At 44.2% G+C, this 22,033-nt stretch overlaps 1 protein-coding gene across 1 annotated transcript in view; it reads left to right on the top strand.

Annotated features, from left to right (window-relative positions):
- Nucleotides 1-22,033, top strand: part of TBC1D19 (TBC1 domain family member 19) — a 921,320-nt gene that overhangs the window by 132,901 nt on the left and 766,386 nt on the right. Inside the window, exon 2 of the mRNA XM_069202139.1 lies at nucleotides 15,114-15,186. Coding sequence (XP_069058240.1) covers nucleotides 15,114-15,186 — 73 coding nt within the window. The remainder of the gene's footprint in view (nucleotides 1-15,113; nucleotides 15,187-22,033) is intronic.

Raw genomic sequence — 22,033 nt, 5'->3', positions numbered from 1 at the left:
TCGCCCATGCCAGTGCTGTTGAATGCCAGCTCTTCATGTGTAACAGGTTAGGCAACTAAGAGAAATCATGAAGAAACTACAATTGTGCCTGAAACGGTAGGAGACCCTAAGTTCTGTGTCCAGAGTGGATATCACCTGTCAGCAGATGTCACAACTCAGCAGCAATCCCATAAAATATGTAAAATGTCCCCCTCGACCATCCCACACCTCCAGTGCCTCAGTATTGGACACAATTTAGCTATGAAGAGTTTCACAGAGGTCCAATGCTGTCTTTATTAGATCTTAAAATGACTAAACTTCAATCTTGCCTCCCTCAGACCTATGCCCTGATCTGCCATCAATTCCTTCCAGTCCTCATCATCAAATTCAACAGCCAAATGGGTTTCTCACCACCTCATCAGCCCCTTCTCGGTCCCTGAGTAAAAGGGAAATTTGAAAAGGATTGTGTATAGACCTGAGATGGTGCCTCCAAAATTGTTCCTTTTATGGTTATATGTGTGCAGTTGACAGGACTGAATCTCATTCAGCACCCTTCCAAGTGTTGCCTGCAAAACACTACTCAACTGGGCATATGTCTAAACCTGTATAGCTGGAAGATCAAATTGAGATTGCAGAACCCTAAAGGATTTGGTCTCTCCTCTCACAAAAATATGTTGGCCATGCTCTGAATTTGTCACCTCCTTCCAATCGACTAGTTAATTTCCACATCTCCCACCTGAAGCACCGTGTTGCACCATAAGGGAGCCCTCTCATGGAGCATGACCAAGTCCCTCACCAGGACATGTACCCTTTTCCAAACTACCTTGGAGGACTGTATGATGGAGTTTCTCCCCCTGGCGCCTTCCCCTGCCCCTGTATAGTATATTGCCAGGTCTCCTCCACCCCAGAAGCTGCCATTACTGGTAGGTACTTGACGGTGTTGCCCTGGTTGTCTTCAACATATGGATCGAGTGGACGAGTTCGTAGGCGAGCCAGTAACATTCCACATTTGGCAAACCTAAACCTCCCACTTTTGTGGTGGCATATAATTTTGAGTTACTTATTTGAGGTCTCCTCTCCACTAGGGCATGTATACTTTTGTGTATTTGCTTCGAAAGTGTCACAGGGACCGGCATAGGCAGCATCCTGAAAATGTAGTTAAATCTGGGTGGGATATTCATCTTAATCACCTGTAATCTCCCCCAGAGGAAAAAGTTCAGCTGATCCCACCGGTCAAAGTCGGCCTTCATCATGAGCATGAGTGGAGTGAGATTATCCTGGGCCATGTTCTCCAGGCCAAGGTTGACCAACACTCCAGGGTATGTGGGATGTTGGTGTTTCCATTCAAAAGGTAGGCCCTCTATCAGTGCTGGGGTAGAAGACTGTGTAAGAGGGAGGGCCAAGCATTTGGCCCAATTAATGCAATGTCCTGAGAATCCAGAGAATTGATCTATCAGGGCCAGTACCCTCTCCGTTAACTGCTGAAGCTGGGTCAGCATTAAGAGGATATCATCCATTTTAAGGCATGCCTTAGTTTCACCCGCCGCCATCCGAATACCCACAATCTCCCAGTCATGCTTGATAACTATTGCCAATGGCTCAAGGTCCAAGGGAAAGAGTAGTAAGGACAGAGAGCATCCTTGCCTGGTACTCTGCTCCACTGAGAGTCAAGGCAATGTGAAGCCTCCTGTTGTTATCACTGCCACAGAGGCTCTATACATATATGATATCCAGCCCAAGAATTTCTCCACAAATCCCTTCTGTTCCATGGTGCAAAGAAGGTACCCCCATTGCACTCTGTCAGACGTCTTTTCAGCACCAAGGGAGAGGAGCACCTTCTCAACACCACATCCTATACTTGTCAGATAATATGCAATAGGAGCTGTAAATAATTAGTTGAGCATCTTCCAGGCACAAACCCCACTTGGTTGGGGTGAATCAGAGTAGTAATATATTGTTTAAGGTGTCCCACCAGGATTTTCTCCAGAATCTTAGCATCTGTATTAAGCAGGTAAATGGGTCAATAGTTAACGCAGTGTATGGGGCCCCTACTTAGTTTGGGACTGAGAACTATTTTGGCCTTTGAAAAATCCAGCAGCAGTATACCAGTGGTAATCAATTCCTACAACACCCAACACTGGAGAGGGGCAAGCAGCGACTTTGTCGCCTTATAATATTTGTGTGGGAAAACGTCCTCCCCGGGGCCTTTCCTTTCATCACATCATCTGTGTCCTTCACTACTTTCTCCTCTGGGATGGCAACATCTAGCAGGGCTGCTTGTACTGCCGATAGATGGGGAAGAGACAGAGCATCCAGAAATCTGTCCTCCTCTGCAGGGCATTCTGGCTTGTACTATTGGGAATAGAAAGTGCGGAATTCCCTTAAAATCTCACATGGGTGGGTGAGAACACCTGCTGATGCATTATGGATGGCCAGAATAGTCCGAGCTGCCTTCTCCCCTCTCTCCTACTGTCTGTAACATAGAAAGAAGAGGGCTGTTTCAGCCTGGGAGGTGTATAGACCGTTCAAATCATATTTGGCCTTCACAAAGTCGTGGAGGATGTCAGGTGTAGGATGGCATGTGTAATCTGTGGAGAGATTTTTAATCTCCTCTTCTAGATGATCGCAATCCAATGCAGCTTGCTTCTTGGCCATTGCTGCCTTTCTCATTAACTCGCACCTTATGTAAGCTTTCCCAGCCCCCCAGAGTATCGAAAGCAAGGTCCCGGAGTATCGAAAGCAAGGTCCCAGAGTTCCCATTCTCATCCATAAAATGTTGTACCACCCACAAAAGATAATGTTTATCCACGGGGTCTTTGTACCTGATGGTGTTCATGCACCATTCCCCCGAGGAGGGGACGCCATCTCCAGGTTTAACTGTGAGCATCACCATATATGGTCTGAGACTCCCCCTGGCATGATCCCTGACTCCTCCACACAACGAATGTCGCGCCGCGTGGTGCGGCGCGAGCCGAGTGTTCGGCGCAAGCCGGGCGTTCGGCTCGGGCCGCGCATCGCGTTTTTAAAACGCGGCGCACCCCTAGCCTTTCCTGCACTTTACGAGGCCCCAGAATGGGCATGGGGCCTCGCTCTGCTTTCTCCCTCTGTATTTTTGGGGTCTCCTGACCCCTCTTACCTGTTCTTGCTCCTTCTTTTTCTTTTCTTCTTTCTTGGGTCTTTTTTGTTGCACCTTCCTTTATGTCTTTTCCCCCTCCCCAGGTTACCTTTTTCTTCCCAGCATTCCTTATTCCCTATTCTCTATGGTTCCTACTCTATTCTGTTCTATGTACTTTTCCCTATCTAAGATGGTGTCCTTTTTCTTCCTGTGGGTCACTTCCTGTTTTTTGGTATTTAAGGGATGTGTTTTCTTCTTTTCTTTGCGCTGCAACACTTTCTGTTCGGATGGTGTCCTCGCTCCTGATTTCCTTGCCTTTTGGTTCTGGAATTCGCCAATTCTGTGTTATTTTAATTTAGTTCTTTTGATTCATGTTCTTTTGTTCTTGTTTTCAGGAATCATTCTGTTTGGAGGTTTTTTCCCCTTTTTATAAGGTTTTTTTTTCCCTCTGGCACTATTTTCTGAAGGTCACGGTCTGTTCTTGGCGTATCCATTGCCTACAGCACCGTGGCTACCAGAAAGAGTCGCCCCTTTTTGGGTCAAAGCCGACACTCAAGACCCACGCCACTAGATCTGCAGATTCCAGGCGCAAGCAGCACGTGAGTCGTGACAGATTGCAGCGCCTGACCATTCCGACGTCTTCAAACACCATGGATGACACAGTGGTGGCTGCTGCAGATCCGGATCAATCTCTTCTGACAACGATTCAGCAACAAGCTCAAGAATTGCAACAACTACGCAATGAGAATGCTGCGTTACGACAGGCTTTGGCTTTCCGCAGTAGTGATGTTCCGACTATTTCCGCTTCTACCCCTCGCTTCTCCGGTGAACCAACCAAATTGCATGAGTTCCTTGATGCATTGACGGTATACTTCGCCTTCCGACCTACCCAATTCTCCCATGACAGGACAAAGGTGGGTTATCTTATCAGTGCCTTATCCGGTCCTGCCTTGGCCTGGGTAACCCGGATGGTATCATCCAACGATCCGGTATTGTCGGACTATTCCGCCTTCGTGAATCGCTTCAAACAAATGTTTAGTCGTCCAGGATTGGAAGCCTCTGCGGAAGAAGCCTTGTGCGACATCCAACAAGGCTCTCAAGATGTCCTCCAATATATAACACGTTTTCGTCAGCTAGCGGCAGAGACCACCTGGGTGGAACGTACTCTGGTGACTCTGTTTCGTAGAGGACTCAAAGAAGAAATAAAGGATGAATTAGTACATTCCACCAGAATGGAAGATCTTCGTGGCCTGATGGATCAAGCACTTTCCATCGAGTATCGTCTTCAGGAACGGAGATCGGAGAAGAGAAGGAGTAGAGGATCTTCCCAGCGAAGCACTTCACGAGCTTATCCGCATCGTTCTGAGGAACCTCGCCCTCCTGCTAGAGACATCGAAGGAGAACCCATGAAGGTGGATACTACTCGAGGCCCGCTCTCTGCTAGCGAGCGGGAAGACAGACGAAAGAAAGGGTTGTGCCTGTACTGTGGTTCTGCTGGTCACATGCTTCGTACCTGTCCTGTACGTCCGCCAAGGCCATCGGGAAACGCCACTTCCCGTCCTCTGTAAGAAGGGAGGGGATGGGATCATCGGCTATACCTTCCATCAGTTCCTTTAATGACAATACGACATCCTTGTTCATATTACCAGTCATGTTACAATTTCCTGACGGCCGTCAAGAAAAGACTATGGCATTACTAGATTGTGGTGCTAGTGGTATTTACACGGATAAGACGTGGGCCACTACTCAACAAGTTCCTACACAACCCAAAGAAATTCCCGAACAAGTGCACACAGTGGACGGATCCTTGATATCCTCTGGTCCAGTTGATACTACTACCCTGATGTTGAGTTTACAGATCGGTAACCATCAAGAACACATCTCCTTTGATCTCATAACATCCCCCAACCATACCATCATTCTTGGAATTCCGTGGTTCATCAGACATAATCCGTATGTGAATTGGGTAACCCGGACTGTTTCCTTGTCTTCACAGTTTTGTCATGAGCACTGTTTTGCTTCCGACAAGTACTGGTCACCGAAAAGAGCAATAATTACTGAAGGTACTACCGGTTATTCCATTAATACAGTCCAAGGAGTCCCTGAACACTATTTGGAGTTTCAAGATTTGTTCCAAAAACCATCCAGACCTGTGTTACCTCCACATCGAGACTACGATTGTGCTATTCCCTTGGAACCTGGCACTATCGTTCCTTTTGGGAGGATGTATTCCCTCACGGAACCCGAAAAGGAAGTTCTAAAAGAGTATCTGGAAGAAAATGTACAGAGTGGTCTTATTGTTACATCGTCTTCTCCGGCCGGGGCTCCTCTTTTTTTTGTACCCAAGAAGACAAAGGATCTTCGTCCTTGCCTGGATTTTCGAGGCCTGAATAAGATAACTATTAAAGATCGTTATCCTTTGCCTCTCATCAGGGATATTCTAGAAGCAGTCAGAGGGGCTCAACGTTTTACCAAACTAGATCTACGGGGAGCCTACCACCTTTTACGCATCAAAGAAGGAGACGAGTGGAAAACAGCTTTCAGGACCCCATTTGGTCACTTTGAATACAAAGTTATGCCTTTTGGTCTCACTAATGCCCCCGCAATCTTCCAGAGATTTATGGACTCAGTGTTTTCTGACCTTCTAAACCAGACAGTTGTAATTTACTTAGATGATATTCTTATTTATTCTAGAAATCCCGAACTCCATTCTTCCCATGTGAAACAAGTCCTTCAAAGACTCCGGGCACATCAACTATTTTGCAAACCAGAAAAGTGTGAGTTCGACAAAACGGAAGTCAAATATCTGGGTCATCATTTAAGTCCCACTGGCATAGTTATGGATCAAGAAAAAGTACAAGCTATTCTAGATTGTCCTTCCCCATCTTCTATTAAAGAAACACAATGTTTTCTAGGATTAGCAAACTTTTATCGGCAATTCATCTTAGACTTTGCGAAACAGACTAGCCACATAACTCACACTTTAAAGAAGGAAAATTTAACGAAAGGGTTTGTCTGGACTAAGGCGGCTGAAACAGCTTTTCAAGATTTAAAGAGGGCTTTCACTCAAGCTCCCATCTTAAGACATCCAGATTCCAACAAACAATTTATTGTAGTTACCAATGCTTCCGAAAGAGCCATTGGAGCTGTCTTACTCCAACAACAAGAGGATGTTGGTCTTGAACATCCTGTTTTCTATTTGTCTCATATACTCTCTACAGCAGAACAACATTACTCAGTACTTGAAAGGGAATTATTGGCTCTGAAAACAGCCTGCCTAGAATGGAGACAGTTTCTAATGGGTTCCAAGGAGCCTTTTGAGGTTAGAACAGACCACCGTAATTTACAATGTTTACGAAATTTTGTATGCCAGAATAGTCGCCAGGCTCGTTGGGCCTTTTTCTTCAGTCAGTATGATTTTTACATTACTTATATTCCTGGATCCCAAAACATTCTGGCTGATGCTCTGTCTCGCCGTTATCCAGATTGTACTCCTTCCCCATCTCAGTATCTACTGGAACCTAGTAAGATCATTGGAGTAGCTCAGTCTTTTCTGGAGGAGGTACAACTGGAATACTCCAGCCTATCTGATCACGAAGTAGAGAAACTAAGACCTTTACTACATAAGAGACAAGGATATTATTATTATCGGAACCTGTTATTCCTCCCTACTAACAGAGTTAGAGAAAAAGCATTACAAATGTGCCATGATTCACCGGTTGCTGGTCATAGAGGCATCAAGGCCACACAAGAACTTCTTTCGCAATATTTCTGGTGGCCTACCTGGAAGCTGGATGTTGAAAGATACGTTCAGGCATGTCCCATATGTGCTCAAGTCAAGATTCCCCGTACCAGACCTGCAGGATTGCTCCAGCCTTTGCCTGTTCCGCCAGCTCCATGGCACACCATCTCTACTGATTTCATGTGTTCGCTTCCACCATCAGCAGGAAACCGGGTTATCATGGTCACTGTGGATTCCTTTACTAAGATGGCTCACTTCACTGCCCTGAAAAAGCTACCTACATCCCAAGAACTAAGCCAGATATTTATCGATCATATCTTCCGTCTCCATGGACTTCCACATACCATTGTATCTGATAGAGGACCTCAGTACATTTCCCGGTTTTGGAGATATTTTTGTAAAACACTTAATATCAATAGAGCCCTGTCATCGGGGTTCCATCCTCAGACCAATGGACAGACCGAGCGTCTGAACCAAGGATTAGAGCAATACCTTCGCTGTTTTTGCAATTCTACCCAAAGCAACTGGAACACTTATCTCCCTATTGCTGAATTTTCCTACAATAATACTGTCCATAGTGCCTCCAAGGTCACTCCTTTTTTCTGTTCTTATGGCTTTCATCCTACCTCTTTCCCTACTTCCCCTCGGTCTACCTCTCCTCTGCCCGCTATTACTTATCTCTCCAAACGACTTCTACAAATCCATAGACTAATTCGATCCAATCTATTACACACCAAGAGATATATGAAGAAAGTAGCAGACAAGAAACGTAGGACCACTCCAGACTACCATCTGCAAGATAAAGTCTGGCTTTCTTCCAAATTCTTACCCTCACGTCTTTCTCAGAACAAGTTCACACCTCGCTACTACGGGCCTTTCCGTATTCTTCAGTTGATTAATCCTGTCACTGTCCGTCTTCACTTGCCTCATATATGGAAGATTCATCCAGTCTTTCATGTTTCTCAGCTCAAACCTTACGTACCTGACCCTTACTCTCGTCAGTTTCCTTGTCCTCCTCCTCTATTAGTGGATGATGTTCAGGTACAGGAAATTTGTGACTCTCGTCTTTTTCACAAACGTCTTCAGTATCTGATTCATTGGAAGGGTTATCCTCTCAGTGAATGCTCTTGGGAAGATGCATCTTCTGTTCACGCACCTCTTCTGATTCAGCGCTTTCACCGTTTATTTCCTCTCAAACCTGGGCCTTCGGGAGGGGGACCTACTGTCGCGCCGCGTGGTGCGGCGTGAGCCGAGTGTTCGGCGCAAGCCGGGCGTTCGGCTCGGGCCGCGCATCGCGTTTTTAAAACGTGGCGCGCCCCTAGCCTTTCCTGATTCCTATTCTTTTGTTCTTGTTTTCAGGAATCATTCTGTTTGGAGGTTTTTTCCCCTTTTTATAAGGTTTTTTTTCCCTCTGGCGCTATTTTCTGAAGGTAACGGTCTGTTCTTGGCGTATCCATTGCCTACAGCACCGTGGCTACCAGAAAGAGTTGCCCCTTTTTGGGTCAAAGCCGAACACTCAAGACCCACGCCACTAGATCTGCAGATTCCAGACGCAAGCAGCACGTGAGTCGTGACAACGAAGGGCATTGATGTCAGAAAATTATCAGTATGGGGGCACGTACCATGAACACTGAAGGTGAAGGTTTAGCCCCTTTCCCTCGGGTGCAACAACCTCCAGGGATCTACCAAAGCAAAGTCTGATAATAAGTCATAATGGTGCCCCCTGCCCCCCACACACAGGTTCAGGGCAACCAGACCTGTCTAAGACTGGGTCCATCAACAGATTCCAATCTCTTCTCATCATTACTTCTGTTTTCCCAAATGACGGTAGCTGCCTGACCAATTTGAAAAAGAATGCAGTTTTATCCTCCAGGGGCATATATGGATCCCACAATCAAAAAAGCATCCTGAATTTGTAGTTTCAAAAAGACATACCTCCCCTCCTCATTTATCCAAGTGTTGTGCAAGTGGTAGGGGAGACTTTTTTGTGAAGCAGTATCTCCACTGAGCTGGAGAACCGTTTGTTTTTCAGCCCAGCAAAGTAGACTGCTAGGCATTGTTGGGAGTGGCCCATCAAGTCCCGCCTGAGTTTATCACCCTCCAGAGGCATCAAGTATGTTTGTTTGGATCAGGGTTATAGGCTGCAGAGGAAGGATAGTAATTTTTACCTCTTGAGATATTGGTTTAAACCATTAACAGAGAGAGAGAGCAATGTGAGAGATCTTGTGGAGCCTGACATCCCTTCACCACCCTGAGCCCTCTTCTGAGCGGTGCAGGGTCCGCAACCTGGTGAGGCGGCAAATGGGGGTAACAGTGGAGGCTCTGATTGTGAAACCCAGGAGCAGGCCTAGAAGGTAAAACCTTCTGCAAGATCCATTGGAAGTGAAAATGAGAACCCCAGGGCTGGTAGCACCTAGCTCCCCTAGCAAAACACAAAAGCAGGGAGAGACATTGTAGGACACCTCCGGCCTTCCTAATCCAAACCAACCAACTGTAACTTTGGGGACTCCTGCCAACTCACCAGCGACCGACCGGACCTCAGCCACAACAACAGTAGATTAACAGTAAGCAACAAACTGCTAAGGTAATGTTCAACAGCAAATCCTTTGCCCGGAGGTCTGCCTGCACCCCAAGGCAGTCCCCTCCCTCCGTCCTCCTTTCAAAAGTAGTCCCCTCCCAACAGGTAAATGAACAACTGGGGCTTGGAACAGAGACCATAAACATTGTCGTTTCTGCACTCCTCCTACCTCCACAAGATGGGTTGTCCACGACAGTAAGCACCTATGGTACTCAAGGCCAGGGACCTTCCATCAAAAGTCGGTTGTAGGCCCCAAAAGTCCAGCATGCCCTCGCAGACATACCCCCAACCCACAGTGCCCACACCAAAACAGTCTTACCCTCCATCACAATTTAGTGCCAGGAGCAGGCGACACAGCTTGCCTCTGATGTCTCAAGCCACCAAGGATGCCCTGCCCTCCCCCGTTTCTGCCAGACCATAATCGACAAAAAAAAAAAAAGGGCAAAGAAAAGTTCCACCCTTCATCACCAGCAGGGTCCAACGACGCCAAAGTCAAGAACCATCTGATGGACATTCCTCAAGTGCCACCAGCTAGGTCACCCCTTCCCCTTCAAAAATTAGGTCAACCTAAGAGGAATACGTAAGTCATGGCTTAAGAGGTGGTGAGTGTGATTTGTCCCTTCCATTCCGGGGGTCCCGGCACGGAGCTTTAAGTTCTTTGTCCCATTTCCTTGTCACCTCCAGTCATCAGCGGTCGTCCGAGGTGCCCCCTGGCTAGTCCACCTCCACTGGCCAGTCCCTGCCCAAGGGCAGTAGGGGTTGTCTGCATTCATGGTCTTTTTCTCAGTACTTTCCAGGCATTCCAGAGCATCAAGCCACGTCTGCAGGGTCAGTATACTTGTGAGTCTAACTGTCATGAGTGATTAACATGAATGTCGGCTCCAACAGTCTGAATTTCAGCTCTTCTTTTCTAGGTGATATCTGAGTGCCAGGAAACACTTTCGCATTTGACTGATTTCAAAGGAAAAATCTGGTGCATGAGGAATTTACTCTTCTTGTACAAGTATGGGCTGTGACCTTTGGCTACCTCAGTGATCCACTGGACATGCTGATGTCTGAGGCATAGGGCAAGGATCTGTCACAGAGAGTCCAGCGAGGGAGGCAGCTGCGAGCTGACACTATGAGCCTTTTGAAATTCAGTTGTGAGTCAGAAGTCACACTCTCAAGGGTTGAGAGGAGACGCCCAAGGAATCCCACCATGTCTCCTTTTGCAATTCCCTCCGGACGTCCTGATACACGTGCATTATTCCAGTGGTTTCTGTCCTCCAAGTCAATGGTCCTCCTGTGGAGTTTTATCAGTTCTCGGTCCCAGTCATGCATACTCTCCCACTGGATTTTCAAGTCCATCATTCACTGTTTGGCGTTGGACCTTCTGGTCTGGAAGAATTGATGTCCCCCCCTCAAGGATTGGACCACTGTGGAAGTGACTATGACAGTGGCATTCTCCCCTCCTATTGACAGTTCAATTTCTGCCAGTTCCTTGAAGATCGCCATCAAGGAAGATTCCAGAGAGGCCAGTGCCTGTTAGAGTGGGTTAGTTGTCTGTCACTTATCCTCACCCGGCACCTCACTGCTGCCTCGAGGCTTTGTGCTTATGTTCCAGCAACATGTGTATAAGCTAAACCAGCAGCAATGGAGCTCACCTGCCAGCACTCTCCATCGCCCTCGCCCAGGGCAGGGGTTGGGGTCAGTGTGTTGTCCAAGGGGAGTTGTGAGTGCTCTTGCAGAGGTAAGGGGCCCTGCTAGCGATAATAGATAGCAGCTCCATGAGTCCAGCACCCCAAGGGCCACAGATGGCCATTGGGTACGTCCCTCAGCAGGCCATAAGGATTTGTGAATATTCCTGGGGTGACTAGTGGCTCCATCCATGGAAACAGTCAGCCATGCCAAATGACCAGTGCCTGAAGGGCTGCAGGTTGCAGAAGAAAATTTCACATACGAAAAGCTGGCGCCTCTCTCCCCTAAAGCATCCGGTCCCAACCAATGCAGTGCAGAAGTCGTAGGAATCGGGGCCCGTGATGGCACCCAAGGCCTTTGACTTGCCCTAGAGCAGTGAACACTTTGCCCGAAAGCACAGCAGTCTCTCGCAACAGCAGCCAAGCCCCCAGCACTTTCTCTATATTGTATGCCCGCTTCTGCCATCCCTGGATAGAAAGTCAGGAGTTGGGCCAGAAAGTGCTGCTGGAGCTTCAACACCTAGCCCCTTCTCAAGATCTTCTCCGGCAGCTAGCCACGTCCCCCAATGCTTGTCTTTTTAGGTTGAGCGTAAGCGTTCGACCTCTTGTTTACTTTTAAGTATACTTCTTCTGTGGGCTTCCAGCTATTTAATTTGTTAGTTTCAGTGTAATTTAAAAATCTTTGCTTGCTAGTGGTCAGTCATGCCTCTTTGTCCCTTCTTCTTCTGTGTGGGAGCAGGGACCAACTACTGTATAATTACGCTTTGTCCTGTTTATCTGGTCTGTAGGGGACTTTTTGTTTTGCTTTGTTTTGTTCTTCTGTCCAGGGAAGCTTCCCTTTTCATTTGCAGAACATTCCTCCTCTGAGCTCAGCTGCAAACAATGCTATAAATCAGGTTGTTATATTGGTCACATTTGGTCTTTATGGAGTCTCTGCACCCTCACTCAGCTGCCTGGCTCCCACCCTTCCTGGTTTGGAATTTCCTTACCAAGTGTGCCTGCCTGTGTGCTGAGAGCTTGTAATTGCTTATAGCTTTTTACCCAGCTCTACCAGGGCTCCGCGATACTTAGGGACAGTGCCCACTTCTGTTCCATACTGGGATCCCACTTGCAGCTCCATCAGTGCACCTCAGTTGACACAGTCCAAGCCCTCAGCTGTGCCAGTGCAAGTAACTCCATACACGCAGTGTGCCAGAGCACCTCAGTTCTTGCAGTCAGTACACTCTAGTGCTCCAGTACTGGAACCTCGGGTGCAACTACATCAGTGCATCGCTTTTCACACACTCCAAGCCGTGCCAGTGCCAGTGCCAGGAACCCCACACACACTGTCTGCCGGAGCACCTCAGTTCTTGCAGTCAGTACACTCTGCTGCTCCAGTATTGGGACCTCAGGCGCAGCTCCATGAGTGAACCGCAGTTCCACCCCAGCGAGGTCACTTCCTTTCCTATACTGGGATCCCGCTCACATACAGTTCAATTACAGCAGTTCAATTCTAATAGTCAGTCCCACTGACAAGCCAATACTGGACCAAAAAGAGCAAAAAATACAGCTCAGTCAGTGCACCTTAAGTCCAACATCCAATGGCACTGTTTATGTGAACCAATCAATTCTAACATCCACTGCACATTTCTTCTCACACACACGCCCTTCAGGACTCCTCGCTTCTGTGGTTCAGAGGCAATGCCACTCCAATACTGGGCCCCACTGGCAACTTCACCAGGCATCTCCAGGCTAACACTCGGCAACACTGGCACATAGCTTCATTAATATACCTCACTTCTGACTTTGTGTGCCCGTTACTATTCCAGAACTGCAGCCCACATACAACTGTCAGTGCACCTCAGCCCTAACCTGCAGCGCCCCATTATTCCAACACCAGGAATTACACGGTGCTCCGTTTCTCATTCCACACCCGCTGCCTTTCTGTTATTCCAACACTGGGCCGGGAGACAGCTCTGCCTATACTCCCAATCCTGATTTGAAGCACTCCAATATTGCTGTATTGGGGTTCACATAGAAATCTGCTAATGCACCTCCTGCTGTTCTGCAGTGCCCCCTGCTGTTCCACAGTCAGACTTACGTTTGAGGACGTGGAGGAGCTAATTAAGTATATTCTTAGCTGTCATCTTTATTTGACAGGGTCTGTTTCTCCTATCTCACTCCGTTCTTTCCTTTACACTGTTTGCTCTCAATGTTTTCTTTCTCCCGCACTTTTCTCTGTCCAGCTTAAAATTCACTTTTTAACAGTTTCGCTCTTTCTTTCAACTGTTTACTTCTACTGCTCTCCCTTTTTTTAAAATTTCCCTCTTCCTCTTGCTACCTCCTCTTTCAAACTTGCAAAAACTTAGTTATTTCCTTCCTTGTTTTATTCCTCTCTTTTTTCTTCACAAGGAGTTCATTCTTTCACTATTTTGTCTCTGCCCTTCATTTCATTCTTTGTATTTTTTATTTGCTCTTTCCTTTGACTCTGTATGTGTCCTTTCACTTTGTTTTTTTAGATCTTTCTTCCTTATTTTCTCCGTAGTTTTTCTTATCTTTATCTATCAATTCACGCTTCACCATAAATCCCTCTTTTTTCCATCTGTTTGTGGAAGCCACAAATCACTTGTCGGGATCTGAAGTATCAAAGTGGTTTTCCCATTCTTTGTCTGTGGGAAATGTGTCAGTACATACATGCCCTGGTTCTTTCTCTGCTTGTTTCTCTCACCATCTCTCTTTTTTCCTCTAATGTTCATTTTTCTTTTGATTTTCACACTTCTTTAATTATCTTTTCCTCTTTATCTTTCGTTTGCGATCTTCCTTCCCTTTTTTCTTGTGCCTCACACGTTTGCTCCATTTCTTCTCTCAGTTGTGTTTTCATTTTCTCGTTCTTTCTTTCCCTTCTTTCTTTTATTTCTATGCGACTCCTTCTCTTTCTTCGTTTTGTGTGTTGTACTCCTTCCGCTTCACTTTTTCTGCCCCATCCACTTTCTGTCCTGAGGCCTAGTTATCAATGGAGCAACAGGTGCAGTGGCGCTGTGGCCCAGAGACCTATGGACCTCACTCAACTCTAATTACTGCTGTATTTTCCTACAGAAATTGCAGTCAAACAATTTAATTTCTTACTCCAGGGCACATGACACCGTTACTACGCCACTTGTCCTCTCCATCTTTACTCCTGACTAATACTTTCCTTTCACCCCCAATCCGTCCCAAATAATATTTTTCTTATGGTGTTTTACACTCACATGCCAAAAGTGTATTTCTGATAAAGGTTTATGTGATAATTGTATGTTTTAATATTCTCTCTTTGTTACAATTGTGACCATGATTCAGGCCAACTTAACATCCTTATATACTATTACTGTTTGAACACTCTTGATATGTTTGGGTGACCCTTCTAGTTTATTTCTCCTCTGTGGGTGTCTTGGGGAATTGTGTTAGCCAGCAAGCAACTCTGATGGTGAGGTGGTGAAAGAGGTATTCTACTGGAATTATCAGTATGGCAGATTCAAATTATGATGCTAAATGGCAATATTTTCATTTTTGCTGCAGATAGAGGAAGAAGGTGAATGGAATTGCTTTAGTTATATGCAGGGCCACTGAAATTATATGGCAGGAAAAGACGAAATTATGAGGCAGGGTTGACCAATTTATGTGGCAAGAAAAGTCTCATTATCAATTTATAATGCCAATAGCTCTAACTCAAGCAAATACGAGACCTATTGCATCGCAAATGCTTGTTAATGTTGATACTGCTTGTACTGGCCATGCAATCTATTCATCGTGCTGTCTCATAAAAAACACCATTATCTTACTTAATAGAAACAAATCCGTTTTATAGACTGCACCATTAAGGCGTACCTCATTTGTAATCAAAAATTAAAATACTCATTGGAAAATGCCAGCCCTTTTATGAAAAAGAAAGAACTATTTTTCATTTTTACAAAGTAAGAGGTGTGTTCAGATATTAACATGCATACATGTTGCTCATTTCGGTTTCTGAATAATGTTTTGATTATCATATGCTTTTTTTTGTTCTAGTTAAGCCTACACAGATCAGACATTAAAACTGAGTCTCTTAAAGAAGACGTCAAGGAGTTCTTAAAAACCGCAGGTATGTATAAATTTAATTATTCTGCTGTGGTTCTATAACAAGTATTATGTGCAAATGCAGCTAAAATTGTTATCTTAACTAATCCTACATTAACATTTAGTTAGCAAACTAGAAGATCTCTTCCATCCATGTCTCAAAACCCAAAGTCACGTTCAGATTGATCCCAGCCATGTTGTACTTAGATTTGGGTGAAATATAATTATGCTAGAAAAATCTGCCAATTTAGCATTGTGAAAAAATTGAAAAATGTCCTGAAATTTAGCTTTGCGCAGTTTTTGTGTAATGTTTTGCTCTTGGAGACCGGTTCAAGCAGAAAATGTCTGGCTTGAGAGACATTTACTGATAAACTAGTGTGTTGCCAGTATCTCATATGTTACTTAGTTTTACACAAGATATTCTCTGGCATGACATTGTCACTCAAGGAAAACGTCATATGGAAAACAAAAGGCAGGCAGAAGTGACAGGGACAGCACACAGACAAGGGAGAGCAGGCAAGAGCGGCAGGGGCAGCAACGGTCCACAGAGGGCTCGCAGGAGGGGCAAGGACAGCACATGGACAACGGAGGGCGCTTGGGAGGCTCTAGTTGTTAAAAGGAGATAAAAGCAATGTTTAAAAAACAAAAAAGCACTGACATTCTCTAGTTATATTTTAGTGAGATAACAGCAATGTGTGCTCCTGCCAAGCACTGTTTATGACTTTGCATATTACATCACTCATGGCATGTAAAATGGCATTATCGATGACATCCCTTATATGTCTCTTATGACATCACTAATGACATCATCCAATGAATGTGACTTTGGTTATACACTTTCCATGCTGACCCAGTTTATCATCTCTGTAATGCTAACGGGTATAACCTTTCACAACATGCAAGAAATTAAGCTTATCTGTGAAATCAGCCACATTTGGTAGAAATTATGATTTTTTTTATTGGTGTTTAGTTGCGTAAGATACGTAATATCTCTATAGATGTTAATGCGATCAGCAATTTATTTAACCTTGAATGTCATTCAAAAGAATGTTTGTTAATTATTAACCTTAATGAGATGAACCTGTTAAATACCTCATCTGACATAGAGTTTTAAGTCAAGGGCTTCACGTCTATACATTATCCATGAACAGGTCCTATGCGCAACCCTCCAAAATTTGTAAAACTTGCTTACATATGTTTATGAATGGAGCAGGATGGCGTACACCACTAAAACAATGCTTAACATCATACTGTGTCTTGACCCATTTGTAAATGAGTCCCCTAAATATTATACATTCTTCAACAATGTACAATGTCTAGGAATTTTCACTCAGCTTTTACCTTGTTTAAAAGTACTGTTTGAACTTAACATTCTACAGGTAGATAAACAGTACACTGTGTAACTTTTACCATAGTAAATACATGCACATATATACATGTAGTCAGTCTTTTGTATGTTTGTGGTCCTTTTACTACTTACTGTGTTTTCTAAAACGATCTAACGTTTTTTAGAGCAAACTGACGAGCAGTAGCTTGTATTATGGCATCAGTTATGTCATTAATGATGTCATTAAATTTGTCATGAGTGATGTAATGTGTGCATGGTGGATGAGTAATTTATAGTTAGCTCACTGACCTACAACTGGTGAACTTCAGTGGTTTCTTGGTTTTTAACTATTAGTTGTTATCTTGTTCAACACCTAAGTAAAATGTCTCTTTAACCTTTGTTGTTTTTTTCAGCAATATATATATATAGTTTCTTCAGATAAGAATAACTACAAGTGCTGAATTTCTATGTTTTTAGGGGTAAAATGTCAACCTAACTTTTAGGTCCCTGTAACCTTTGCTTTTTTCCGTGAATGTGTGTGTTTTTTTTTAACGTAAAGTAATATACAATTACCGTACGTTAATACAACCACAGGTGCGCATTGCTTTTGGCCGTATGCAGCAGGGGTTGGCAGCAGGACCTGACCTGCAGCCTGACCCTGCTGCTAACCCACTTCATGCACCCAGCCCCATGCCATGGACAGCCTTTGGCTGTGCACAGCAGGTTTTGGACTGTGTATTTGTTTTTCATTGGATGCTGGATCCGTGGATCCCTCACAGATTTACACTGGTTGTCATGCTGAGCACTGCTGTGGATCGCCAGATCATCCAAAAAAAATGTGTGCAATTTTTTCCAATAAGAGTCCCTCAGAGATCCCTCCATCTGTCCTATGGGATCAGGATATATGTATCCTGACCCCTTATGTCAGTTATTCATTGTCTCTCCCTCACCCTCTAAGGGCCTGATACGAGAAAGAAAATGCATTTCCCTGTGTTCAGCGGGTCCCCAGGGGTGGATCCGCAAAGGATTTGTGTCCCTAGATGTACAAATGTCTTTATTTTTTAATAATAATACTAAAACTACTGAACTGATTCCCAACAAATCACAAAATCAGATCTTTCTCGACCAGACCTAGCTTTCTGCTAAATTTGGTGTAATTCCGTTGAATAGTTCGGTTTGTAGTAGTGTCTAAAATCCCTATTATAAATTGCATGGGGAAAATACATTTTGGGACAATTCTCCCCCTGCCCCTTTTTTTGACCCCCACTTGACAGATCACCTGGAAACTTTCCAGATCGCAAGCTGAACTGACCAGAACACTGTTTTTTTAAAAATCCATGAAGATTCATCAAAAGGCATCAAAGTTATTGGAAAGAAAATGCTTTTCCTATGGAAACTAAGCTCAAAGTGACCGCATGTAGGTGATATATATGTATATACACACATATACATTATTTTGTAATATATCTATACGTGTGTGTGTGTATATATATGTAATGTACATATATATGTGTGTCTGTGTTACATAATTTCAGTTATCACCTTACATGCAATGGAAAAAGGTACTCCAGATGTAATGACTCCAATGTAATGACTGCCAATCTCAAGACCTGTGAAGTAAGAACTTAGATTTCTCCCTGAAGCCAACATAAAAATACTCTCTGCTTCTAGATCTTCTCAGCACAGTGAGATGACACTAGGGCTCATATGTGATTATTGTGCCCTTAGATGGAAAATAATAAAACTACAAAGACATGGTGTAAGGGGAACTCATGGCAAGGGACACTCTACTAAGCCATGCAGGGGGACATTTATGTTCAAACGTGCTGAGTTTGGATGGATTCCAATAAATACTGCTCCAGAATGAGGATAGGGATGGCAGCACCCATTTTAAGGGACACATAACTGTTCAGGGTGAGCTATTCAAGTTGAAGCAGGACAAGGCTGATTTGCACATGGCCGAGTTTAATCAGAGGTAGCACATTGGTTAAAAAATAAAAACCAATGAATTGGAATGCTACCCTGAACAACTGCCAGTGGTTACCCTATTTGAAAGCATCACACAAGCTAAAAAGGAGTAAGTGTGGCTCACATTGATGTGTAAGGAGATAAGGAGTGTGTGCTGCTATTTATTATGCATTTTATTCTACTGATTAAAATATTTCTTTTACTTGGATGTTCTGGGTGTTTTGGCTCGGTGTAGCTAAAGTTTGTATGTATCTAGAATTTAATGATTCAGGGCTTTTATTGCATGAACATGGCTATCCCAATTTAGCTTTGTTGGAGAAACTTAGAAAAGATCTACTTCAAATCTCTGACTTGCTTATAATCAGTTGGGCCTTTCCCTTGTCTGTGCACCCTCTGGTCCGCTACACTTTATGAAGAGAATGTGTGTTAGCTACTGGTGGCCATTTCTTCTCTCTTGGGATTTATAGAGGTGCCATTGTGAGTGCGTGTGCACTCTAGTTGTTCTATTGGATCCCTTTCATGGGCTGTTTGAGATAAGTCGCTGCGCAGATGTGCAGCGGATGCAAAGGCAGGCCCGTCTCCACCTGTTAGTGTCTGTTCCATGTTCGTTCCTCGTCCAGTGCCAGCCATACTGAACAACTTAAGGTAAATCCACCAGAGCAGATTACCAACGCTAGAGAGGCTCTGTTAGCACTTAGCACACCATCTTTGAACTGTGACCATTTCTCTCTTGACAAATCTCTCTCTTCATACATATATAATAAATGTAGTTTCTCCATGGGGTTTGGAGTTTATTGTGGTGAGGCTCTCTCCTTTTACACTTTCCCTCCTGGTAATGTGTTGCAATATTCTTGTGGGTTAGCACTGCAGTCTTCAGCTGTTCCAACTAGAAATGTTAATGTTTGCATATTAAATGCTCGATTGTTACCTAAACGTGCCTCCCACATTCTTCCAATTTAATCGACTAATATTCTCTGGATTCCAACGCAGACATTACCTTAGCACTTCCTCTGGCTCTGACATCTTCAGTAAGGTCAGGTTGACCAGGCCTTGAGGTGGTATTGCACTTTTTATTGGTGGCAATTTTAAATGTACAATGTTCACGTTGGGCAATCTGGAGGGAGTAGAGAATTTGGGATTTTGTATTTCCCTTTCACCTAATTTCTCCTTTGCGGTTTGTTGGTTTATTGACCCCATGCAAATTCCTCTAATTTCTTGAATTCCCGGGAGAAGGCTGCTTTAGAGGTAGCATTGCGATATTCTAATAGCACAGTTTTTGGGGACTTTAACATGGACGTATTGACAGATGTAAAGGGGCAGCTTTTTGTTTAATGATATAAGGTCCTTAATGTTAATTCCTTGATTTTGACTGCCGCTCATCAAGCCGGACATACATTTGACCTTATTTTGTCCAGTCTTCCTTTAACGGTTACTTCCCCACTGGAATTAAGTTGGTTGAATTATTTTCTCATACTTTTCAGCTGGGTCTATAATGATGGTATCCGTGAAGTGCACTTGAAACATGGATTCGAATACCAAGCTTGGAATAAAGTCACCCTTTCGGGGCTCACAGGAGCACTATCCGCAGCCAAGCTCCATTTTAAAGGAGACGTTAATTTGGACTCTGGTTGTAGAACCTTTTATTAGGGGAGGTGTTAATGATCTAGCTCCCACTAAAGTCTGTTTTTTGCCACAAGTAGAGGACCATCTGTACCCTGGATTTCCCAGGACCTTTTGGACTAAAATAGGTATGTAAGAAGTTAGAGCACCAATGGCATATATATATTTTAACCCAGAAAAGCTAAAGCAGTGTAAACGGTATCTAAAAGGACTACCTAGAAGATGTATTTTGCAGATCACATTAGTTCAGCAACTGATTCTGCACAGGAAATTTTTTAAATCAATAAATCTTTCCTGAATGTTCTTGTCTGCCACTCTATTCGATCTGCTTCGCACACGTTTTGCAATAAACTGTCAGCATTTCTTGAGGAAAAGATTGTTAAAATAATTTCTCTTTGGCTGGGCCTCTGGTGATATATCTGGCAGCATTACCTTGAAAGCAGTTTCTTGTGCTAAGAGTATGCCTTCTCCGCAGTCTAATGCAACAGCCTGTAATTTGACTCAATTTGGTCCTCCTCCCTTGGAACTAGTCTCTCAGGCCAGGCCATCTCCCTTTGTAAATCAGGTTTCCCAGATGATCCATATCCTCCGGATGACGAGTGAAGTGATTGCACCAATGTTTCTGCAATATTTTCATAGCTTAGTGTCTTCAGTTTGTTGCTAGAAAAGAGAAAAAGTTGTCCCTTTGCTAAAAAAAACCCCTCTGCCAATCCAGACCAGATATTTTAGTTAACGTCCATCCTATACCCCTTCCACCAGATCCTTTAAACTTTTTGGAAAAGTTAGTTAATACCCAGCTGACAGCATATTTGGAAGCAACTCTTTTCTGCACTAAATGCAGTCTGGCTTCCTTCAAGACCGTCGTACTGAGATGGCTCTTCTAGAGATCCCAGTAACCTCACACTAGATAAAGAGGATAGTGCTATTCTCATCCTGTTGGATCTGACTGCTGTATTTTCTCCCATGTATCCTACTGCAACATAATTTGGATGTCAGTATCTGCGATAAGGCTTGGGGAGGGCTCAAATCATTCCTTGAAGAAAGCGAACAACAAGTATAGCAGCTGCCCCTACCAGTCGACATCAATGAAACTGTCAATCAGAGTTCCAAGGGTCCTCACTTAGTCCTACATTATTTAATATTTGCATGGGTCGTCTCTGCAATTTGATTGAATCATTTGATCTTAGGGCTGTTTCATATGCCAATGACACGCAGCTTCTTTTAACTATAGATTCCTTTGCCCCTTTTCCAGTGGAGGCACTGAAATCTGGACTCACTGCCACCCTGCGTTGGCTGAAAGAGATTCGACTGTTATGTAATGCAGACAAAACAGAGATCCTCTTGTTTGGCCACAGAAAACAAGAATGGTTGCTTATCTGCTGACCCCAGGATCTACCACCCCCTCAGAAGCCTGCTTCTTCAGTGAGGATTATGGGAGTAAATATAGATAAAGTGTCCTTTATTCCACAAAGTAATTCTGTTGCTACCTTCTGCTCCTTCCTCTTGAAATCATTACAGAAATTTCTGGATCTCTTGCCCATAATGTCTCGTATAACCATGGTGCAACGCTGATCACATCAAGATTGTACTATGACAATGAACTGTATCTTGGTCTTCCTGATAGGTTGATGCCCATCTGACCCTTTGTATTCCTCTAAGAGCCCATATCCCTCTCTATCTGCCGGAGCTACATTGGCTCTCAATGAAGAAGAGGATTGTGTTTCCAATCTCTGATCATCCTTTATTGAGCCTCCCATCAACAGGGTCAGCAATATCTCATTTACGGATTTTAGCAATATGCGCCTCAGAGAAACTTGCTTTCCACCTCTGCCTTCCAGATTTCACGGAGTAAGATGGGTAGGTCTCTTTTTTATGGTGTTAGCTGGCAGTGCATGGATCTGGCTCTGGCTCTCGCTTTGTAGAATTCCTCAAGAGTTGTCTTTTAGCAAGGCTCTTA

The sequence above is a fragment of the Pleurodeles waltl genome, chromosome 1_2 (genome assembly GCF_031143425.1).
Source record: "Pleurodeles waltl isolate 20211129_DDA chromosome 1_2, aPleWal1.hap1.20221129, whole genome shotgun sequence".
Lineage (NCBI taxonomy): Eukaryota > Metazoa > Chordata > Amphibia > Caudata > Salamandridae > Pleurodeles > Pleurodeles waltl.
The sequence above is the reverse complement of the archived record's forward strand: the minus strand, read 5'-3'. Positions and strand labels throughout refer to the sequence as shown.